The sequence below is a fragment of the Parasteatoda tepidariorum genome, chromosome 5 (genome assembly GCF_982258835.1).
Source record: "Parasteatoda tepidariorum strain Cologne lab strain chromosome 5, Ptep-v5.0, whole genome shotgun sequence".
NCBI classification, from domain to species: domain Eukaryota; kingdom Metazoa; phylum Arthropoda; class Arachnida; order Araneae; family Theridiidae; genus Parasteatoda; species Parasteatoda tepidariorum.
The window spans coordinates 97,602,708-97,625,902 of NC_141759.1; the positions used below are offsets into that span (position 1 = coordinate 97,602,708).

Here is a 23,195-nt window from a genome sequence, read left to right on the forward strand (position 1 = left end):
CTGCGCACATGCCATCTTTACCCAAACAAGCTGGTACCCATTGTGACACTGGGTGGGATTCAACCCATTGGGGATCGAACCCCAATTCTTTGCAAAGGTAGTTCAGTGCCGTTACCACTTGACACAGATGGGACACAATCTTCCCTTTTATATATTTTTTCTGGCGCCCTAATTACTAGCAAAAATATAATTTTATATCTTTTGTATATATTTTTTGGAATATATATTTTGGTAGTTGGTTGCAAGTTAGTACTTTACATCTGACACTTATTGTAGTGTTAAGTACTAAAAATTATTAACACCATTTATAATCAAATAATACAACAAAGTAGGCAAATTTAGAGTGCAAAAAATAGTTGGAATTATGAAAACATATTGAAATCAAATAAAATAATAAGGTGTCAGATTTACAGTGCAAGCTATTTTGAATTAGTAAAACAGTTTGCATTTTAACCACACTAAAAAGAGCCGTAATTTTAGTGCAATTATTTAAAAAGTCCTGCCCCGAGAAACATACAGCGTGACCCGCCTGTAAACCATTTTTAGAAATATCAATCAACGAAACAAACATACAAATTAAAAAAAAAAACAGGAATTTAGATGCGAAAAAAAGCTATTGGTTTACAGGTATGGAATAAATTTCATGGAATTATGGTAATACCATTCATTTTAAAGAAAATAATTAGTAGGCTGAAAAGTTACAAATAAAAAATTATGGCAACGAAAATTAATCTACATTATTTAGGATCCCAAGCTCAGGACAAAGTCAAAAATAAAATATGAAATATCTTTGCATCAGATTTATGGAATAAAGTATTTAAATCGATTACAATGAAACAATATAATAAAATGACTAATTTATAGTGCAAATTATTCTAAATTATTAAAATCAATTGAAATCAAACAATAACAATAAAGTGTCAGATTTATAATCAAATTGTTTTAAATCATTAAATTAATTGTAATCAAACAATGTAATAAAGTGTCAGATTAATAGTGAAAATTATATTCTAAATTATTAAAAATGATTGTAAACAAACAATACAATAAAGTATCAGATTTATTGTGAGATTTTTTTTAACTTTCTAAAATCGATTTCAAACAAACAATACGATTGTCGGATTTATAGCACAAATTGTTATAAATTATTAAAATTGATTGCAACCAAACAATACGATTAAGTGTCAGATTTTCAATATATATTCTGAATTATTAAAATAGATTGCAACCAAACAATATAATAAAGTGACAGATTTGTAGTGCAAATTATTAAAATCAATTGCAATTTAACAATACAATAAAGTGTCAGATTTATAACTCAAATTATTTTAAATCATTAAATTAGTTGTAATCAAGCAATGCAATAAAGCGTCAGATTTACAGTGAAAATTATTCTAAATTATTAAAAATGATTGTAATCAAACAATACAGTACCAGAATAAACCATAATAAAGTACCAGATTTATTGTGAAATTTTTTTTAACTTTATGAAATCAATGTCAACCAAACAATACGAATTGTCGGATTTATAGCACAAATTATAAATTATTAATATCGATTGCAACCAAACAATACGATTAAGTGTCAGATTTTCAATATAAATTATTCCAAAATATTAAAATCGATTGCAACCAAACAATACGATCAAATGTCAGATTTTCAATATAAATTACTCTAAATTATTAAAATCGATTGCAACCAGACAATACGATCAAATGTCAGATTTTCAATATAAATTACTCTAAATTATTAAAATCGATTGCAACCAGACAATACGATAAATTGTCAGATTTATAGCACAATTTTAAATTATTAAAACTTGCTGTATTTAAACAATACAGCAAGCAACGATAACGTTTTCTAATTTATGAAAAAAATTGAATATAATGAGAAACTCAAAATCGAAGAAATAAGTGAAGTGCAATTATTATGCTTTGAAACATATAGACAAAAGTAACTAAATATTTTCAAAAGAAATAACGGGAAAATGAAAACATTGAGAGTGAATATGTTTTCTTTTCCATTTCGCAATTTGTCATACGATGTCATAAAACGGCATACTTCACACGGTCGTATTTTTTCACTTTTCTTGAGAAAATAGTTTTCTCTAAAAGGAAAAAAAAGGGAATAAATAAAAAAAAAAAAAATGGCGATAAAGAATTTCTTTCCTTTTGCATCCAATGCAACGATGACATACAAGTTGAAAGGCAGGAGATTTGGGGAACTTTCAAATATTCAATTTTTTTTCTTCAAAAGTGAGAAACTCTAATGGAGCACTGTCAGCTACTGACAGTTTTCATGTTTTGTTGATGAAGTCACCAACAGAATTGAACTTTTGAGAATTGCCTATTTTGCTCAAAAGCGAGAGAAAACGTTAAATTTCTCGAATAGACTGTAAAGTATTGCAAGAATTCGGCTTAAAGGTGAAATATTAATGCAAAACCTTCAAACAATCGGTATTCTCAGGTTTCCGAATTTCACAGTAAATATTCACAATCCAGAATATTTTCCTAATAGATGCTACTTCTAAAATTCATCAATAACTTAGAATACTTCTCTGCATAAATCTTCGTAACTTAATACACTGAATTAATTTAACTTAAGCTATGCAGATTATTAACTTAATAATCTGAATATAATCTGAATAATCTAATTCTTATAAAATTATCTATTCCTTAATTCAATAGCATGCGCATATTCCCAATAGTGTGCGATATTAACCCATAATTCTATAGTATGCACAATCGAGAACTTTTTCCTAACAGCATAAAAAAAAAAAAATCCAAAATTCCTCAATCAGCACATTCGAACATTTTTCTAATAAAAACACGTGACCTCAAATTCATTATTCAACATACATATAATTGAAAATATTTTGTTCTCATATTAACCTCATAATTCATCTGTTATGCGCAATTCGAGTAAATTTTCCAAAGAGAATTTCCTCACTCAACTGTATGCAAAGTTGAGAAAAATTGCCCATCAATTGCAGAAGACGTCAATTCACATATACAGAGCTGGAATAAAGTATGAAGCCGAGCAAAAACTCGCCAAATATGCAACATCGCTGTTGTGGCTGAATATGCAAACTTACTTTTCTACTTTTAAATGCAGAGCCTAATTGCTTTGCATGACAATTTGATTTTTATTCAGCATGATATTTAAATTCTGGAAAAATTGACAAAATCAATGAAAAGCAACTTGTAAAGAAGTATGCAGTCGACAGTAATTACGTCATGAAACATGCGAGAAAGCGTTTAGCTCCAGAAAAAGAAGCAAACCCGAGTTATTTAAAAGCAGATTTTTGTAGTTTGCATAGACAAGGGGAGCTCATTTAACGGAGGGCAAACGATGTAGAATTTTAGCTTTTAAAGAAACGGACTTGGGTGGCTTTCAAATTGCCAGAAAAATAGGAAAGTCCAAGGCAGCAGAGACAGGTTACCTCAGGAATCTTGAAAGCTATGGCAGTAAAAGGCGTATTGGAAAGCAAAAAAAAAATTTTTTTTTTCATCAGGGCAAGAAGACTAATTTGGAAGCTTGCATGTCACGTTAATGTCTTCTACACAAATTAAAAATTAAATCCAGTTACACTGCAGCAGCACAGTTAGAAATTATTTAAGTAATCCAACCATTTAATTTAAGAAAATAAAAAGGATAATCTCCGCTTGCTAAATTATACAAAGATGGTCGCTTAGCATTTGCAAATAAACATATTAAGAAAGGCAGTGATGTGGTCTTTTCTAATGATAAAAAGTTCAATTTGGGTGGACCAGATACTTGTTGTTATATTTTGCACGACTTAGAACCACACTTTTTTTCTAAACGGCAAGTTAGTGGTGGGTCCGTTATGCTTTTGACAGCTTCTGCTGCAGGTGGTACAACTCCGTTTAAATTTATACAAACTAAATTATTTCAATTATGTATCAGGACATATTAGGAAATAATTTATTGCCTGTTACTCCTCTTATAACATCTGGATTCTGGAACTTCCCACAGAACAATGCGACTGTACCATATACTTCATATTCAACTAAATCCTGGATGAAAGCAAACGAGGATAAATCCCCTGAGTGGCCATCTCATAGCCCAAGTCTGAATCCGGTAGAAAGCCTTTGGGGGCATATTAGTAAGAGACGTTAGCAGATCTGGTCGCTAATTCAAGGGCAAGTCGGATTTGATTGATGCAATCAAGATGTTTTGGAACAATATTGATGCAGCATTCTACGAACTCTATCTGGGCACATGAATACGAGATAGTTTTAAATGTAATAAAAAACGAAGGTGTTCAAGGTGTTACTGACGTAATAATTGTACCGACTTTATACTTTTTTCCAACTTACTTAGTGTTGAAATCTTATTATGACAAATAAAGTAATGTGTAATGTTTTGCTATTTATTTCATTTTGCCCTTGACTCTTGATTTCTTTGCTCTTGATTGTATTGCGTCATAATCTATGGCTATATCACAAAATAAAACCATATAAGTTCTTTCATCGTACGTTTCATCCTTTAATTCGGTAACTTCATACTTTTTTCCAGCACTGTATGAACAATCAAGAACAATTTTCCCAATAGCATAAGATGTCAACTCCATAATTCATCGGAATATATTATCAAGAGAATTTATTTTCTTAACAGCATAAAATGTAATTCTTTAATTCAACAGTTTGCCCAATCGAAAAGAGCACAAAACATCAAATCTGTTATTCAACATTATAAAGAGTCGAAACCATTTGTTTACTGATGTTTGACTTCATAATGCTTCTGAATAAACACTCATGAGAATTTATTTTTCTAATAGCATACAGCGTAATTCTTAGATTCAATAGTTAGCACAGTAGAGAATAATACGATAAAATCTATTATTCAACATATATGCAAAATCGATAGAACTTTCCTAACAGCATAAGACGTAATTCCATAATTCACCAGCATTCGCAATCAAAATTTTTTTCAAATCAAAATTAGTGTAAAATGTCATTTTAAAAATTCATCAGCACGCAATTGTGAGCATTTTCAATAGTATAAAATATTAACTCAATATTTTATCAAATTGCACAAATAAAAAAAATTTTCGGATAGAATAAGACGACACCTCTAAAATTCTGAGGGTCCCAAGATTCGAGAGCTTTCTCTTAATAGTATAAGATATATATTTGATCGATAGCTAAACCGCATACATATTTGATAACAATTTCTTAATAGTGTAAGACGTCAATTCTATAATTCAATAATCTGCACAATCGGGAACATTATCCTAATGGTGAAAGGTGTTACATTCCATTATGCAACAGCATGCACAATCAAGAACATTTTCTGACTAGTGCATAGGACAGGGATGGCGAACCAATGGCACGCGTGTCATTTATGGCACGAGACACAATATTTTGGGCACGCCACCGATCACAATTGTAATTACAGTATGAATTATTACACAAATGTTATTACACTATGAAGCATATGTAACAATTAAATTAAAATTCACAAAAGCAAAGCAAAATAATAAATAATTATTAATAAAAAAAATTAACAATTAATGCTAAAAAAACAATAACCATAAAAAACAAGCTAACAATAAATAACTAGTAAAAAAATTAACAGTCCTGCTTAAACTAACATCTTACAAACTAATATAAGTTATTTGTCATCTAATCTGCAACAACAGAAGTCACACTGATGTTACTTTACGCGTATAACTGAGACATGGCACAATGTATTTACTTTCAACGTAAATAAAGAGTTTTGAGGTGATAGTATTTAATATTATTATTTTCCCAATAATCACGGAGTCAAAATTATTTGACGGCACGTCTATGACCTCATTAAACAATTCTTTAGAAAAAATGGCACGTTGGTGTATAAAGGTTCGCCACCCCTGGCATAGGAGGTTTAAATCCACAATTTAAAATTATTCATTTCGTAATGACAAAAATTTATAGAATAAAACGTCCATAAACTTTAAACATTGCCAAATATTCTTTTTTTCCCCAACATTATATTCATGATATATTCCACAATTTGCTGTTGTGACTAATGCCGCTTACCAATATCAGAAAGCCTGTTATGGGAATCCAAGCAAATTTTAAAGGCAGAGATTGCGTTTATTTGCTTTTAAGTGGCACCATCTATGTCCAAGAATACGACTTCAACCACACACACGTCACGACCCGTTATACAAGAAGGACCCATTCACTGATCCACAGAAAGTAATTTTGACTTGAACCAGAGAATGATCTATCTCCAATTCAGTACCCCCAGATGTATTGATTTGTTATGGTAACATGGAAGAACCAGTCACCATTTAATACACGGTGATTCCGCGGACGGCAGATTTCGAGCTCACGCTACCCGAAAACGAGCCCAACATCCTACCTACTTGGCTATTCAGGCTATTCCACAATTCAAAATGGTTTTAGTAATGATTACAAATGTAAAGAACAAAACGTCTTAAAACTTTGACGTCTTTTCATTCAATAAAATTTTTATCGTAACTGATTAAAAATTAAGAAGCGTCTGCATCACTAATGTAAATTTAAATAGCCGAGATTGTTAGTGAAAGAACTCTCGCTTTGCAAAGATCAACCCAGGTTCAAATCCCAATGCTGGCTGGTTGACTCGCATTTTTTCCCTATTAGCACCAATCACACAGCTAAACTAAAGTATCTGTATTGGTAGACGAATCTTAATGGTTTGAGTCCCGTTAACGCATTTTGCAATTATTCCATAACCTGGAAAGTTTTACATGTTTAAAGTTTATGTTTACACGGAAACAAACTTTTTATTACATGTTTAAAGTTTTAAATGCAAAACAAACATAGGTTAGTTATCAGGAGTCATTTAAGGAAAAAATTGAGTCTGTTTACGGACTCTTCACAAATGGTTTTTCTTTAAACAAATATTAACCATCACAAATTTTTCTTCAAAAAAACGAAGCTTATAACATCTTAGATCATTTTTTAAATTATAACTTCTTGAAAGACATGATTTTTGTGTGAATGTGTGTGCTTCTTATTTGTTTTATTCATTTGTAAACTTTTATTTGCTTTATTTGTAAACTTTTTACAAAACAAGGACAATGTTCGCGTATTCACGTGGGAGATTTTCGTGGTCTTTCTCTCCATGTAAAGCAAATGCGGGTTTGCTCCATCAGAAAGTCCTCCAAGAAGGAAAATTGCTCCCAATACTCGATCCAGGAGCTCCCTTGTCTTCTGGATTGGGTTCAAAATTACAAGGCTACGGAGTTGAACATTAGTTGTCGTAAGCCCATAAAATTGGTCGGTTGTTCAACTACGGTTATAAAAAAATATTAAAAAAAGTCAAGACCCACGCCGGGATAGCCTGGTTGGTAGGGCACTGGGCCCATGTCCAAGAGTTCGTGAGTTCGATCCCCGCCGACCAAAGACGTGTAGTAAAAGGTGACTGATGCACGTAAAGCAAATGGCGATTGACGACTAGCAAAGTCCTCCATGCTCCCATAACAAATCAATACCTCTGGGAGTACTGATCCAGGAGTTTCCTTGTCTTCTGGATTGGTTCAAAATTACAAGGCTGCGGAGTTGAACATTAGTAGTCGTAAACCCAAAATTGAGTCGGCTGTTCAACGACGGATATAAAAAAGTCTTGAATGAGTGGATTTTTGCTAAAATGAATAGATTTTTACTAAAACGGACCTTTTGCAAAAAAAATCTGGGATAAGTCGCAACAATTTCAGACTTTTTGTTTTTAGTCGAATAAAAGAGTTTTCCTATAGAATCTTGGCAGAAAAACTCGCTTGTCTTTTTGGTTAGATTCAAAATTTAAAAAGTTATGCTATGTTATAACTAAAAAAAAAGGTAATATCATATTGAATATTTGCGAAGTTATTTGTCAAATTTGAAAACGTTCAATAGAAATGCTTTATTGTTATTAATTGAAGCATGATAATTATCTAAGTTAATTAAAAATGTCAAATAACATACGCGTTTATAAAGCTGCTTTTCTAGGAAATTTTTAAGGAGGAATTAAAAAAACTAAATGCCTGTAGTTTGTAAAAATACAATATGCTTATGTGTGAAGCATGCATCATTGATGTTTTCTCCATTCAATATGGCGTTCAGTTTTTATGTTTGAATTTATGGAGGTACACACCTCAAATACAGTAAAAGGACCACAAATTTTTTCAGATACTCGTTTGTTTTAGTTTTGCCTCTTCCTACATTCGCCTAGAGTAAGTGCATTCGCCTAAACTGAAAAGGAAAGTAATATAAGGAAGCTGTCAGACGGCAGATGGTACTATAAACTGAATCTGTCGCAGGAAAACCTTTTATGCTATCCCAGCCCCACATACTCAGAACATTTTGTTGGTTAGTTAATCAAAAATTTCGGATCCACAATTATTCCGAATGCATTACGTCACCTCTTGCACATAATTTTTATTTGTCATATTTTAGGAATGTTTCCGTATCTGTTCATGCCAACTACGATTGCCAAGACGCCAAAAGGTTTTTAAACTTCCAAAATATAGAATTTGAGGGTCTGCTAGGGGGTGGCTATGAATTATACCCTTCGAGTTGGCCCCCTTCTGTGATGGTTCATTTAGTTTCTGACTTGAAGTCGACAAATCTGGACGATTAATTTGAAGCAGGTACCGATATAGAAATCTTCATCGTATTTTTTTTATACCAGATGCGCTTTTCGAAATTATTTCCCTGTTACTTGCACAGTATGTGTTATGCATAAAATGATGCAATGATTAATTATGTAAAATCAATTTTGCAAGTACTCTAAGACTTTCGTTTCAGACAGCATGCAAATTTTTTTTTACCCTTTTTTCACGAACAATGTTTGATATTGAAATGAATTTTAGTTTATCAAGCAACAGCTATAAAGGAAAAAATAGAGTAATGAGCTGTTGATTATATCGTTATCAATTTTATAATTTAGACAAAACAATTCACGTAATACTACAGACACTTAATTTGAAAATAAAAGTAACAATGAACAAAAGAAAAATTCTAATATATCGATTTTTAAGATAAAAATTCATTATTAGCATTTTTTTATTTAAATATTTCATTTATAAAATAACGTATCTGACTAAATCAAACTCATGAAAAAAGTACTCGTCAGCTCAAGAGAAAATCATCTTCTAATTTAAAAGAATAACCCTAGATATTTTGGATCCATATTTACTATGGTACATCAAACAATTTTATTTGGAGCAAGAATATCTTCCAGAATTTTAAGATTGAGGAGCTAGCTAGAAAACAAAATTTAACCACTTAAGGGATCTGGATCTTAGCGATATTAAGGGAGAAAAATTGCAGACGATATTTTGACGTTCTAAAAAATAAAACTTCAGCGGCAAAAATTTTAAAAGAAAAAAACATAGCTAAAATAAACTCTGCTAGAATCTAGGTATGACGCAATTTTAAAGACAAAAAACTTAGAAAGAATATGTAAAATATTTAAAAGCATATGTCAACACCAAATTAATAATTCATATAAAACAATTATTATTTTACTTCAAATGCTCAGCTTAAAAAGTAAATAGAAAATGACCATTAAAAAATTCTATAATTTAAACTGATTATTAAAATTTAATAATTTATATATTTTCTGAGTATTTTTCTGATGATTTGTGATATAATATTAAATCAAATTAAATTAAATAGAAAAAATGTACTCACCACTCCAAGCGAAAATCAGCCAAAACTTCAGAAGAATAATCCTAGTCATTTTGAATTGAGAATCACTATAGTACACCCAACAGTATTTATTCCGAATAAAAATATTCCTTCGAATCAACGAACTCGCTACAGAATTAAATCTATCCACAGAGTTTTTGCGATCACACGAAAAAAAAAATCGCAAACGATATCTTCACGTTCGAAAAATATAGATTTAGCGGCAAAAATTAAAAGTCACGAGTTTTCGAACAAATACGAAAACTATTCTAACGAGAAAGGCGCCTCATGTGCTACTTTCCCAGCACACTTTGTTGTTTGGAATGAAGGCACTTCAGCAGCACAGCTCTATTTTGCTGTGAAAGCACATGGAGGCCTTTCTACTGCGACAGGGTTGCTCGGTTCTCTGAAAGCGAAACTATCGCCAAAATTGGCGACGGTCTCGTTTTGTTGACAGTGTCACGAAACTTGAGTTACAAAACACTTTTTTTGGTGAAAGTGGTATTATTTCTTCCTTCTTTTTTTAATAATTCCTGGAAAAGCGGCTGGATGGTGAAAAAATACCCTTGTTCTTTTTTTTTTATAATCACACATGAGTTTCATTTACTTTTTTGTTAAAAAAAAGGGAGAGAAGGAACGCAATCCTTTTGAGAAAAAATAAACAGTGGTATTTTTTACACAAATAACTGCAAAATTCGGGAAAAAAAGCCACGTTACTGAACTTTGTGTGGATTTCTTTAGATAATTGGATTTTCAGTTAACTGAAAATTAAAAGTTACGTTATACTACATTTTTTAAACTGTAATTAAATTGCAAAAGCAGCTCAATTTTTTAAAATTAACATTCGGAATTCCCTTAAAAGAAAATAATTCATTAGTTTTGCAATAAAATATTTATTATTTCAGGAGTATTAAACCTTAAATATAAGAGTATCTTTAACAAAGGTAATTTCTGTTTATCAGTTACGAGGACATGTTTTAATTATAATTATTTTTAGCATTACTTTTTTAACTGTTTTTATTACTAGTTAAATATCCAGAGTGAGAATATTATCATTAATAAAAAATCCTGCGCAAAACTAAACATATTTGGTAATTACACTTGATGCAAAAAAGTACCATTATCGGAGTATTTCCAAAAAAGAGGGCTAGAAGATATTTGCTGAATCAAATGAAAATTATGGAAAAAAAATGCATTTTTATTTATGATGTTACGTATAAATATATTAAACTTTTCCTGAGAATCTTTTAATGTCACTTACTGATTATGGGTGCAAAAAAGGGTTCAATAGCTCTTCTTGGAAATCTAATAAATTAAAAATTATGTTTTACCTTTGGTAATCATTTTTAATTTTCATTAATTTATTTTATTTTAAATTACTATAAATAGTTAAATGCCATGAAATCTTCGATTCATAAATTGAGTCTAGTGTTGCATTTTGAAATGTAATGCTAAAAATAAGTGATATTCTTTTGTTAATTAGAAGATATTACAATAAAAAATACTTTAAAAGTGAAGTAAAGTACTTTTTTTAAATTTAATGCTACAAATAACTGATAAAAATTTGCTAATTAGATGCTATAAGAACAAAAAAGAAAATATTTAAAATTTGAAGTGAAATACTTTTTTGAAATTTAATGCTTCAAACAACTAATATATTTTTCTTAATTAGAAGATATAACAACAAAATAATCTAAAAGTGAAATAATTACTTGAAATTTAATGCTATAAATAACTAATATATATTTGTTAATTTGATGATATAACAACAAAATTCTTTAAAAGTTAAATGAAGTACTTTTTAGAAATTTAATATTGTAAATAACTAATATATTTTTTCCATTAAAAGACAAAATACCAAGAAAAATACTTAAAAATTTAATTAAATTTGAATAGAATTCGTTGTTTTTCCCCTTTGTGCCAGTGAGGTGTATAAAGAACGATACAGAAGAATCAGTAATTAAAATAAAGAATGATACATATTAATTTCAATGTTAATCAGACATTTCGCATAAAAATTCTTAGAAAACATGCGAAATATCTTCATTTTCATCTGGCGTAAATTGTAAGTAACATTTTGTATATTTTACGGACATTTTTTTCTCAATTTTGATTTTATGACTACTCCCCTCAATAGCATCATTGGGGTCGACAGTTTTGAAATGCCTTAAACACATTCCATGAGCATTTTTTGAATCTCTCTAGTAATATTTACAAAAATATATAAATACATATGTTAAAATTTTATTATACATGATTACTTTTTAGAAACATTTCTTTTCATTTTTTGAAAAACTGTAGTTTCAGCGAAAATAATAATTTTTATTATTATAATAATTCAGAGCAGATAAATGCTGATTTTAAAGCTGTTGAATATCGGCACAGTAACAGCATTTTAATTACTCTGTTCTGCCAAGTTTCTAAGACACTAAGAAGTAGATGCACTGTTGTAGAAGTGAATGTACTAGGAAGTACTGTTTTAGAAGTGGATGTACTAGGAAGTACTGTTTTAGAAGTGGATGTACTAGGAAGTACTGTTGTAGAAGTGGATGTACTAGGAAGTACTGTTGTAGAAGTGGATGTACTAGGAAGTACTGTTGTAGAAGTGGATGTACTAGGAAGTACTGTTGTAGAAGTGGATGTACTAGGAAGTACTGTTGTAGAAGTGGATGTACTAGGAAGTACTGTTGTAGAAGTGGATGTACTAGGAAGTACTGTTGTAGAAGTGGATGTACTAGGAAGTACTGTTGTAGAAGTGGATGTACTAGGAAGTACTGTTGTAGAAGTGGATGTACTAGGAAGTACTGTTGTAGAAGTGGATGTACTAGGAAGTACTGTTGTAGAAGTGGATGTACTAGGAAGTACTGTTGTAGAAGTGGATGTACTAGGAAGTACTGTTGTAGAAGTGGATGTACTAGGAAGTACTGTTGTAGAAGTGGATGTACTAGGAAGTACTGTTGTAGAAGTGGATGTACTAAGAAGTACTGTTACAGAAGTGGATGTACTAAGGAGTACTGTAGTAGAAGTAGATGTACTAAGAAGTAGTATTGTAGAAATGGATGTACAAAGTACTGTTATATTAAAATCCATTATGTATTATCCAATATAAATAGCCATTGTAATTAAAGTGCCTTTTTTAAAAACTTCAGCAGATCAAAGCTCACAAGTCAAAACTGCGGATAAAGTTAATATCGATGTTTGTCCCGCATTTATATCAGCAGAAGTTCCGGCTAAGAGAAAGAAAAAAAATACATGCCGAGTTTAATTTCTAGGAAGTTCTCTGAACAGAACGATATCAGAGACTGTTTGATCAAATAGTGAACCAAATACCCAACGTGAAGAAATATTTGCTGAAAACACTGGTCAGCTGTCTTTATCAGACCATCAAAGATGAAGAAGAAAGTTGTAAGTATAGAGAAAGATTAGTTACGACAGCATGAAATGGACAGCGCTTAGAAGACGCTTCCGTGCAAAATAAAATAGATCCAAACAAAAGTTTGAAGTACAAGAGCGAGCTTATTTCTGTGTTTCTCAGTTTTCATACAAGAAAAATAAATGCACATCAGACTAAGTCTGGATTTATGTCGAGGTATATTCACTGTTAATAAGTAGTGCTATGGAATGGCTCAAAGCAAGCGTTGCGGAGAGATTTAAAAAGAAAATGTTCTGTCTTGTATTGAAAGGGGTCAGGGAAGTGACTTTGAATCGAAAAGATTCTGGGTTCGAATCTCGGGTGAAGTATGGATGTTCTTACATTCTCTGTACTGTTTGTCCTTACTGTGGTAGCATCGTTGGCCCACCAAATAGTGTGCCAAGAAAGAGTGGCCAAGAAATCTGCTCTGTAAAATGCCTGAATAGACGAAATGTTAACACAGGTGGGCATTGGAAATTTAAAAAAAATTTGTGTCTTGTTGAGACGAATAGTAAGAATTCGGATAGGATGTAAATATGGAACTAAACTAACTGATTTTAATTTAATATTTTGCTCAAATTCTAAAACGATCTAATTCAAAATTGGGACGTTATACTCTTGTATCTCCATGAAAGAAAAGAATTGTAAAGTCAAACTTTTCTTTAAATTCTTTAAGACGCATGTCTTCACAGAAACATAGAGCAATTTGAAACAGTTATTATCAAAATTATTTCAAACTGTTTTAACAAATATTTTTTTATCAAAATTTTATTTAAAATTCTGTGACAGTTTTAAATTTTGAATTTATTCTATAGGAAATTATTACCAAAATTTAGTCACATTTCAGGCAATATTATACATCACTTATAAATATTTTAAATCTGCAATCAGAACAGATTTAGGTATTTCTTTACCAATGCACTAAGGGCCATGTAGGTAGCAAAATTTTTAAAATAGCAACAAAATAATTGACGACCTTTAAACTCAAAACTTAATTATTTTTTTAATCAGCACAATCTTGGATTTTTTTAAGGAATAAGATTTTGTTAAGACTGTTTGAAATTGCTACTTGTGTGTTTCCATAATTATAATTTAAATTCCTCCAAAAATTCTATTACTTGTCTGAACGAGGCACATTAGAACGGAGAAAAAAAAGATGTACCCATGTGTCTTAATGAAGAATGAATTGGATTTTCTGAGCATTGGCTTCATATGCAAGGAAATCTATATATATATTTCTCTTACACGGCGATAAAAAAAAGCCTCATTACAACTCCCCGAATGGCAACGCTTGAAAATTGACCTATCATTGCGGCTAAGAATGTCACATGGTGAGGTGGCTCAACATATAGCGCTTTTAAAAACGGAAACGGAAATAACCAGAGTGTAAAATATTATGTGCTTATGCGCATCGTATTTTGTGTTAAATAATTTATTTATTATATATCAGTTTATAGATGGTAACGAGAAGAGTTTTGTGGTTGCTATGGTGACTATTTAGAATGTAATTTTTTTTTTTTTTTTTGAGTGAGTGTGATATTTTTTTGGAACTGCGATGCTGTAATTTTATTGTTTAGTTAATAAATCTTCCTTTTGTATTATACGTGATAGTAGTTTCCTTAATTATTTGATTCGAAGTCCTTTGAGTTTTATTTGAGGTCAGTTTATTTTGTATTTTTTGACAAGAGAGCATTCTCACCAAATGTGATTTCTTCCGAAATTCAATGTTTTGTTTATGCAGGTTTTTCCATTGCAATTCACTTATTTCAATTTTTAATAGACTTAATTATAGCCAAAATTTTAACCTTTTTAAAGAGATATCAGTTTTAGAAATTTTATCTTAAGATTTTATACTATAGCACATTTCTAATTGGTTTAACGAATTACATGTCATTTATTTGAATTCAAATTTTTTTAATGACTTAGTATTTACTAAAAAGCTGTAATTTTTTTTAAAAAAAAAGTTGTTATATGGTTTTAAATGATTGTTTTGAATTTTTAGAATTTTGTGAATTTGCAATGTATCTAAGTTAGAAGCGAGCTTGGTTTGCGAAGCAAACCATATAAGATTGCGTAGCAAGCAGGGGGCGCAGCCCACTAGTTTTAAATGATTGATGTTGCCAACACGCATAAAAAATGCCATATAATAACTACTAAATAAATGTTAATAAAAATTATATTTTTCTTCTCTTTACGAGTGATTGGAGTAAGCTTAATTTAAAAATACATTTTATATTGCAGCACTACTGTTGAAGAAACAAATTTTAAAATATATATATATATACTTGTACAAAATATTTAAACTGTGCAGAAAAGATTTATATATCAATATAGCATATTCTCATTCACACATATACATAAACGTCTTATGACGAAGAAATATAAATATAATGAATATTCATGAACTTGGAAATTATTAGAAATGTTACATATTGTTACGTTGGCATATTTTTTATTGACTTAGCTAAATGAATTTGATTTTGGAATTTATAAAGTAAAATATAACTCATTATTAATTAAATTATTAATATCGATTTTAAAATAATTTTAAAAAATTTCTGTGCTCTTTCTCAATAATTAAGTTAAACATAAGCTCGAAAACGTTCAAACGTGGTTAATTAAGTTTGCGATGAGTTATAATTTATAGATAACTATTATAATATTCTTATTTACATAATTATAAATATTTGTCTACATAATTTCGTATATCATCAAAAATATTTTTTTTACAAAAATATTTTTTTCAAAAATATTTTATTTCTCTAATTACAAGCAAAAATATATTTTGGTACTTTTTAATTATGAATAACAGTCTAATAATTGCTAAGGAACTCTGTTAGATCATCGGAATTAGGTTTGCCCTAAAATATAAAATTAAAAAAAAGTAGTTTGAAATTTTTCTTCCATTCATATTCAAAAATTTATCGATAATTGATTTTGAAAAACTGTTTTTCTTAGATGTAAATAACTGAAAATAAGTGAAAATTTAAAAAAATATTGTTTGGAAGTGAGCAATGTTTGAAAGATTTAAACTCTAAAGTTGAAAAAGATACCGTTGTTCCAAGCTGTATTTTGTAATTATAAATTATTAAAATGCAAAATGCAATATTTTTCACTTGTTTTGCCTTAAATTAGTACAAAATCATGAAAAAACTTTGAAAAACATTTTTAATGAAAATTTGCTTTAAAGGGTTAACTTGCAGATTAAAGTATTCCCCCTACCGCTCGCTGTGAGACAGGGGGTTGTGGAGGTTCACAATTTCACTCCACAATTTCGAGACTTGCGCCATGCGTGTGGCAATGTAGTCAGCATTGCGCACAGCTCGTCTTAACTCCCCAGACAAGTTGGTGCCCATCGATTTGATAAGCTGGGTGGGCTCTACGCAGCAAATGGGGATTGAACCCTTGTTCTTCACAATCATAGTTCAGAGCTTTAACCACTGAGTCATCGAAACTTCTAATAAACCAGAAACTGAGAATCGTGGTGTCTCAGGAGCTAGAGCGCTTACCTCCCAATGAGGTATAAGAGGTTCGAGTAGCGACAACGGCCTACCGATACGAATTCTGCACCAAGCTCACACCGCACTCTGCGGACGTAAACAACCTCAGTAGACGGATCATAGGTTAGAGTCCTCTTACCGCCAGGATAACTGAGGGGGAATGTATCATGGTTTTCCTCTCCATGTAACTCAAATACAGTTCAGTTCGACGAAAAAGAGTCCGGCAAAGTCAAACTTTCTCCAGAGAACTTGATCCGGTAGTTCCCTTGTCTTTTGGATTGGGTTTAAAATTAAAAGGATAGGGAGTTGAACATTGGTTGTCGTAAACTCAAAAATTGGGTCTGTAATAAAATAAAATGAAAATAGTGACCGGAGCCTGAGTCGAATAAATTTTTCTGACTCCTACACCCCTCGACTCCAGCTCCACAGGCCTGCTTTTATGAATGAAAGCGCTGTCAAAGTCATTTAACTTTCATATTTAAAATCGATAAACAGGCTTGATTAAAGTCGCCATAGAAATTAAGATGATTAATTAACCTCTCCGTACAATACTTCAGTATCTTCAGTGCTCAACAGTGGTGGGATTAATTTAGTCCAACTTTATGTAAAGGAAAATTATGATGGCTTTGTTGCGTAAAATTATCAACCAACAAAATATTTAAAATTTCATTTATCTGATAATCTTATTTTTTTCAATTATGTAATTTAAATACTTAAAAAAAGGGGGGGTTGAAGAAAAAGGGTTGATTGAGTTAAATTAATCGATACTTACAAATAAGGATAGCAAAAAAAAAAATGTGTAATAAAAGATATTTACGTAATAGATCAGGATTAGGATGTTGATAGCTTAAAAGTGCCCGAAATGCCTTAAAAAACTACGAAAAATGTCCGTAAACCAAAAAATAATACTCTTAATTATGTGACATGTTTACATATTTTTTTAATTATAAATATTAACGTGTATTTGTAAAAATAACAAAAATTGGACGATAAAATTTAATAGTAAGATTTAATAATATGTATTAATTGATTGATAATTAATTGATTGATAACTATTTGATTAATAATTAATTGATTCATAATTAATTGATTCATAATTAATTGATTCATAATTAATTGATTCATAATTAATTGATTAATAATTAATTGATTAATAATTAATTGATTAATAATTAATTGATTAATAATTAATTGATTAATAATTAATTGATTAATAATTAATTGATTACTAATTAATTGATTAATAATTAATTGATTACTAATTAATTGATTAAGATGTAATACTTAATTTATAAATAAAATATAATATATATAAATGAATACCTGATAAAGAAAATCAAGAATTTAGATTTAGTTACAATCTTCAAAAACAACAGAACAGCATTTTTTAATGTTCAAAAGTGTCATTAGCTGCTTGATCAAATGCTTTTTTTTAATGTTCAAATATATGAGCAACTGTTTTATCAAATGCTTTTTCTTAATATTCAAATATATCAGCAGCTGTTTGATCAAATGCTTTTTTTTAATATTCAAATATATCAGTAGTTGCTTAATCAAATATTTTTAAAATTGAAATATTGTCTATTGTTCAAAGGAAATTCAAATATCTAGAAAAATAAACCGTTCGACACCAACACTTATTATTGGAGGATATTTAAAAACCCAAAATTCAATGCAAAATTTACACTAATTTATAAAGAAAAGATTAATTCACTAACAAAATGCTCTTAAAATGAAATATATCATTAAAAATTCATAAAAAAATATAATTAAGAAAGGAAAAAAAAAGTCAAAATTTAAAAATGTAGAAAAAAACTATAGAAAATAACCGATAAAGAAAAAAATATCAGGGATGAAAAAAAAAAATGCATTTATCAACAGCAGCCTAGTAATGGTAATAACATAAACAACCGTATTGGTTTTAAGAAATTTATGATCAGGGAATGTGTGTAAATTATTTAATTCAGGTATTGAAATAAGTAATCCCAATAACGTATACTTCTCAATGGTATACCTTCATTAGCTTCGAAATTGAAGGTAGAAAAAGTCGATATATTTCGAGCTCTTAAAACGTATACAGTATGAAATATGTAGGATAAAAATATGGAATATATAGGATAAAAATATGGAATATATAAAATGAAAATAAGGAATATATAGGATGAAAATATGGAATATATAGGATGAAAATGAGCTTCATTCTCTCTCTCTCTCTCTTATTCTCTCTATTTCCAGCGCTAAATATGTACACGAATAAAAACTTCATTCCATGAAATTTTTACTGAGGTTCCCATTTTTAAGTGGACACATCAGTGGAATTTATTGTGCTTGGCAAAAAGTAAACAAAAAATTTAAAAAAGAGATTTTAAAATCTGACATAAACTAATAAGAACTAGATTAATTTAAAAAAATATTGGACACTCATTCTCAAGAGTTTCTTTCTTTGAAAAAAAAATTCTTTTTTCCCCTTTTTCAGTTCTTTAATGGCTTTCAAAAGGAAAAAAAGCACACTTTCTGGCACGATTTTGCTATTTACCAAATGGTAACCATGGTTTCGGAATGGCAGGTGTATTTTTGTGTTTGTCTTTAACTTTGCTTGTATTAGTCAGAATTTTTACCGAAGCTATTTCTTAAGTTTTCAAGTTTAGTCAAACTTAATTTGCATGATAAAGATTCTGAGGATAAAAAATGGAATAAATTCAATGGGTACTGAATAATATTTTCACGAACTAATGATAGGATATTTTTGTTTGGGACCTACATTAATTTCATTTTTTATTCCATTTTTTGTAATGTACGAGCAGAAGGTTTATTTTGAGTTTATTGAATGAAATAATATTCTTTGTTGCTATTTGATTAAATACTGTAATGAATTAATACTTAACTTGCATTGTCAAAAACAAGCTTAATTATATTGATATAAAGCTCCATTGTATGGTAAATAAAAACTCCAGATGGTTGGTTAAAATTTCATTAAGCGAGACCACTTTTTATAATTCAGAACAAATTGACTTTTTTATGGACGGAATTTTTTCCCTGAATCATCTATTCAGATGAAGCAGAAAATCAATTCTAATAAATCAGAAAATCAATTTTGATGGGGCCAGGGTAGCCCAATTGGTAGGCGTTCGGCCCATGTCCAAGAGGTTGCAAGCTCTATCCCCGCCTGCTGAAGTAAATGGTCCATAACAAATCAATACCTCTGGGGGTACTGAATTGGAGATTGACAGTTCTCTGGTTCATGTCAAATAATATGATATGAATAGAATGAAAGGATAAATAAATTGTTCTGCCCTTTCAAATGGGCTGTGACGTGTCTGCGTGGCTTAAATTATATTCTTGACCATAGATGGCGCCACTGAAAAACAAGAAACTGGATTTTTGGAAACAAGAGCTGGATTTTTGAGGATATTCAAAAGGATTTTCCAGATTAAGCTCTTCGACGCAGGTGGGACAATTTTTATCTCTTTTATGTATTTTTTTCTGACTCCTTAAATACGAGCGAAATTATATTTTGATATTTTATAATCATACAAAAGTCTATTAGTCTCTAAGAAACTTCTGCTAGATTATCGGAATTATATTTATACTGCAATACAAAAACCAAAAAAAGTAGTTTGAAAAACTTTTTTTCATTCATAACGCAGAAAAATACGCCGGTTTTTCATGCTGTATTTCGTAAACCAAAATCATTAAAATGAAAAATATAATAATTATTTACTTATAATGACCTAAATGTATCTAGTATTTTCTTAAACTTATTATGAATCAATGCTTTTTATATAATGCCCAAAATTGATACAAAATAATAAAAAGAAGTATCAAAAATATGTTTAATAAAAATTTTGCTTCAAAAGGATAAAAAAAAAATAAAGGTGGTAAAAAAAAAAAGAAAAATGTAAAACTACAAAAATAAATTTTTTTAAAAACCGTGAAGGTGCTGATTATGTTTTGAAAGGTTTTATCGTCAAAGAAGTGATAAATATTCATTAATTTCTCAATGTATGTTTTAAAACTTAGTAACTTAGCTATATAAAAATTGCATGAATATTATCAATTATCTTTTGAAATTTATTAAAAAGCAATTTAGTTCGTTTTGGGGGGATTGAATCTCGCACGTAGTCTTTGTTTTCACCCACTTTTTAATACAAACAGCAGACTACATAACACTTTATATACAACTAGGAGGCTTCGCCCCCTGCTCGCCAACCCCCGGAACTGCTTTCGCAGTTCATTTCGGTTTGTTTCGCAATCCGATGCTCGCTTTACTCGCTCATTGGATACGTTCTTAACGTCTAGCTTTTGTATACTTTTTTGAACACTGAAGTTCCGAAAACTTTTCACTGTAGAAAATTGTAAACCTGTACATTTCAGTATTAATTTGAAATTGCAAACAGTTCACATATTTTTCTTAATCACACTATTCTAAATTTCAGTTGTTGAGAAAAGTAACTGTTGTAAGTTTTGTTTTAAAGTCTTTCCCACAAAAGGGCTAAAGCCATGTGTTGTAAAACAATATGAAATAGTCTGCCACTGAACGCCGGATGTAAAGATAATATAACAAAACGTGGAATAGTAAAGCGCTCAATTCAAAATAATTCAAAATAAAATAGCAATAGCATAACACTTCTCATTTCTGCCAATGAAAAGGAACTATTTCAGTACTCATAACCAACCAACCGTTTTTTTCTGGGTGACAATCGGAGATAGATAGACATATGATGCTCACTACGTGCTCTTGCGCGCCGAATCCAATCAATTAAAAATGAAAACTGTTGCCAGCGCGAGAAAAGAAATATCATCGGTTTTATTGATACATACGTACTTATTAGCGTTTTATATAATATAGATGACTAAATAAAGAATCATTCATGGTAACAGTCACCATAGAATATTAGCAATACGATGACTAATAATAAAGAATCAATAATACGAATAAAGAATCAATACTTTTTATACAATGGCTAAGTAAGGAATCACTCATGGTAACGGTCACCATAGCAATTCAATGACTAAATGAAGAATCATAGCTTTTTATATAATGACTAAATAAAGAATCATTCATGGTAACGGTCACCATAGCAATATTCAATTCATTTGAAAATTAAAGTATCAGCGCCATTAAAGAAAGATTATCTCTACCATCAGTTAATGGATTTAAAAAATAACAATAATTTCCTCGTTTTTAAAAATATGAAATAAAATGGGAGATTTGGAATTTTGAGAAAACTGTGCACTTAATCTTTCTATTTATGTCTTTCAAAGGAAAGTTTATTCTTATTTAGTTTTTAATAGCTTTTAGAGAAGAAAATAAATATGCATTTCCTGGCACGCTACAAAATGGTTGTCATGGTAACGGAAAATGAAGATGCGCTTTTATGCTTGTCTTGAAAATGCTCATAATAGTTTTATTTATTTTATTTTATTTGTTTGTCGAACCTATTTCTTCAGCTTTCTTGTTTAGCCGAACTTAATTTGCATGAAAGAGAATAAGAAAAAATAATAATAAAAATATCGAACGCTGAAGAAATCAAATGCAGTTAGAAATATTAGGAAAGAGATATTGAAATGTCTTTTTTTAAATTCTGTAGATATTAGAAAATAAATTCTCAGTCGTTTGAAGAATTTCCTAAAAATATTTATTTATCATAAAATCGTTAGGGTCAAAATAATGAAACCGGCTATTATTAATAACAGATTTTCTTATTAATTACGACACCTTTTAGTAAATGTAATAAAAAATACGCATTTTGCAAATTAACCGGTCATTGTTAGTACTTAAAAAGTCAGGTTTGTATATAATTATGATTGATTAATATGCTAAATATTACTTGCTGCAAATTATTAACTTTTATACTGACTTATTTGTTTACTATTAATAATGCTCGGTAATTATAAACGAATATTCACGTTTCCATTTAGTTCCCTAATGACATTTCCAGAAAATACTGCCCTCTTGTGACGTGTTTACGTATAAATCCTTTGGTCTTAAAAAGGCCAAAACGGAAGGAATACCAGACAATGACTTTTAACCTTAAAACATTATTGGGAATGTGAGGTTAATGGCCCTGAACCTCAAAAAACGCATTATAGGAAATACCAGTCAGTAACTCTTAACCACAAAAAAATATTGTAAACAATACCTAACAATGGCTCTTAACCTTAAAGAAAACATTTTTACGTATAAATCCTTTGGTCTTAAAAAGGCCAAAACGGAAGGAATACCAGACAATGACTTTTAACCTTAAAACATTATTGGGAATGTGAGGTTAATGGCCCTGAACCTCAAAAAACGCATTATAGGAAATACCAGTCAGTAACTCTTAACCACAAAAAAATATTGTAAACAATACCTAACAATGGCTCTTAACCTTAAAGAAAACATTTTTACGTATAAATCCTTTGGTCTTAAAAAGGCCAAAACGGAAGGAATACCAGACAATGACTTTTAACCTTAAAACATTATTGGGAATGTGAGGTTAATGGCCCTGAACCTCAAAAAACGCATTATAGGAAATACCAGTCAGTAACTCTTAACCACAAAAAAATATTGTAAACAATACCTAACAATGGCTCTTAACCTTAAAGAAAACATTTTTACGTATAAATCCTTTGGTC

General features: G+C 29.9%; 1 protein-coding gene across 2 annotated transcripts in view; it reads right to left on the minus strand.

Annotated features, from left to right (window-relative positions):
- LOC107456559 (uncharacterized) overlaps positions 1 to 10,055 on the minus strand; it is a 213,910-nt gene extending 203,855 nt beyond the window's left edge. Inside the window, exon 1 of one of the 2 annotated variants that reach the window (XM_043044187.3) lies at positions 9,669 to 10,055. In XM_043044187.3, coding sequence (XP_042900121.2) covers positions 9,669 to 9,717 — 49 coding nt within the window. In that variant the 5' untranslated portion in view covers positions 9,718 to 10,055. The remainder of the gene's footprint in view (positions 1 to 9,668) is intronic. The other variant, XM_043044186.3, reaches the window with a different exon arrangement.
- Between the last annotated feature and the right edge of the window lie 13,140 nt (positions 10,056 to 23,195).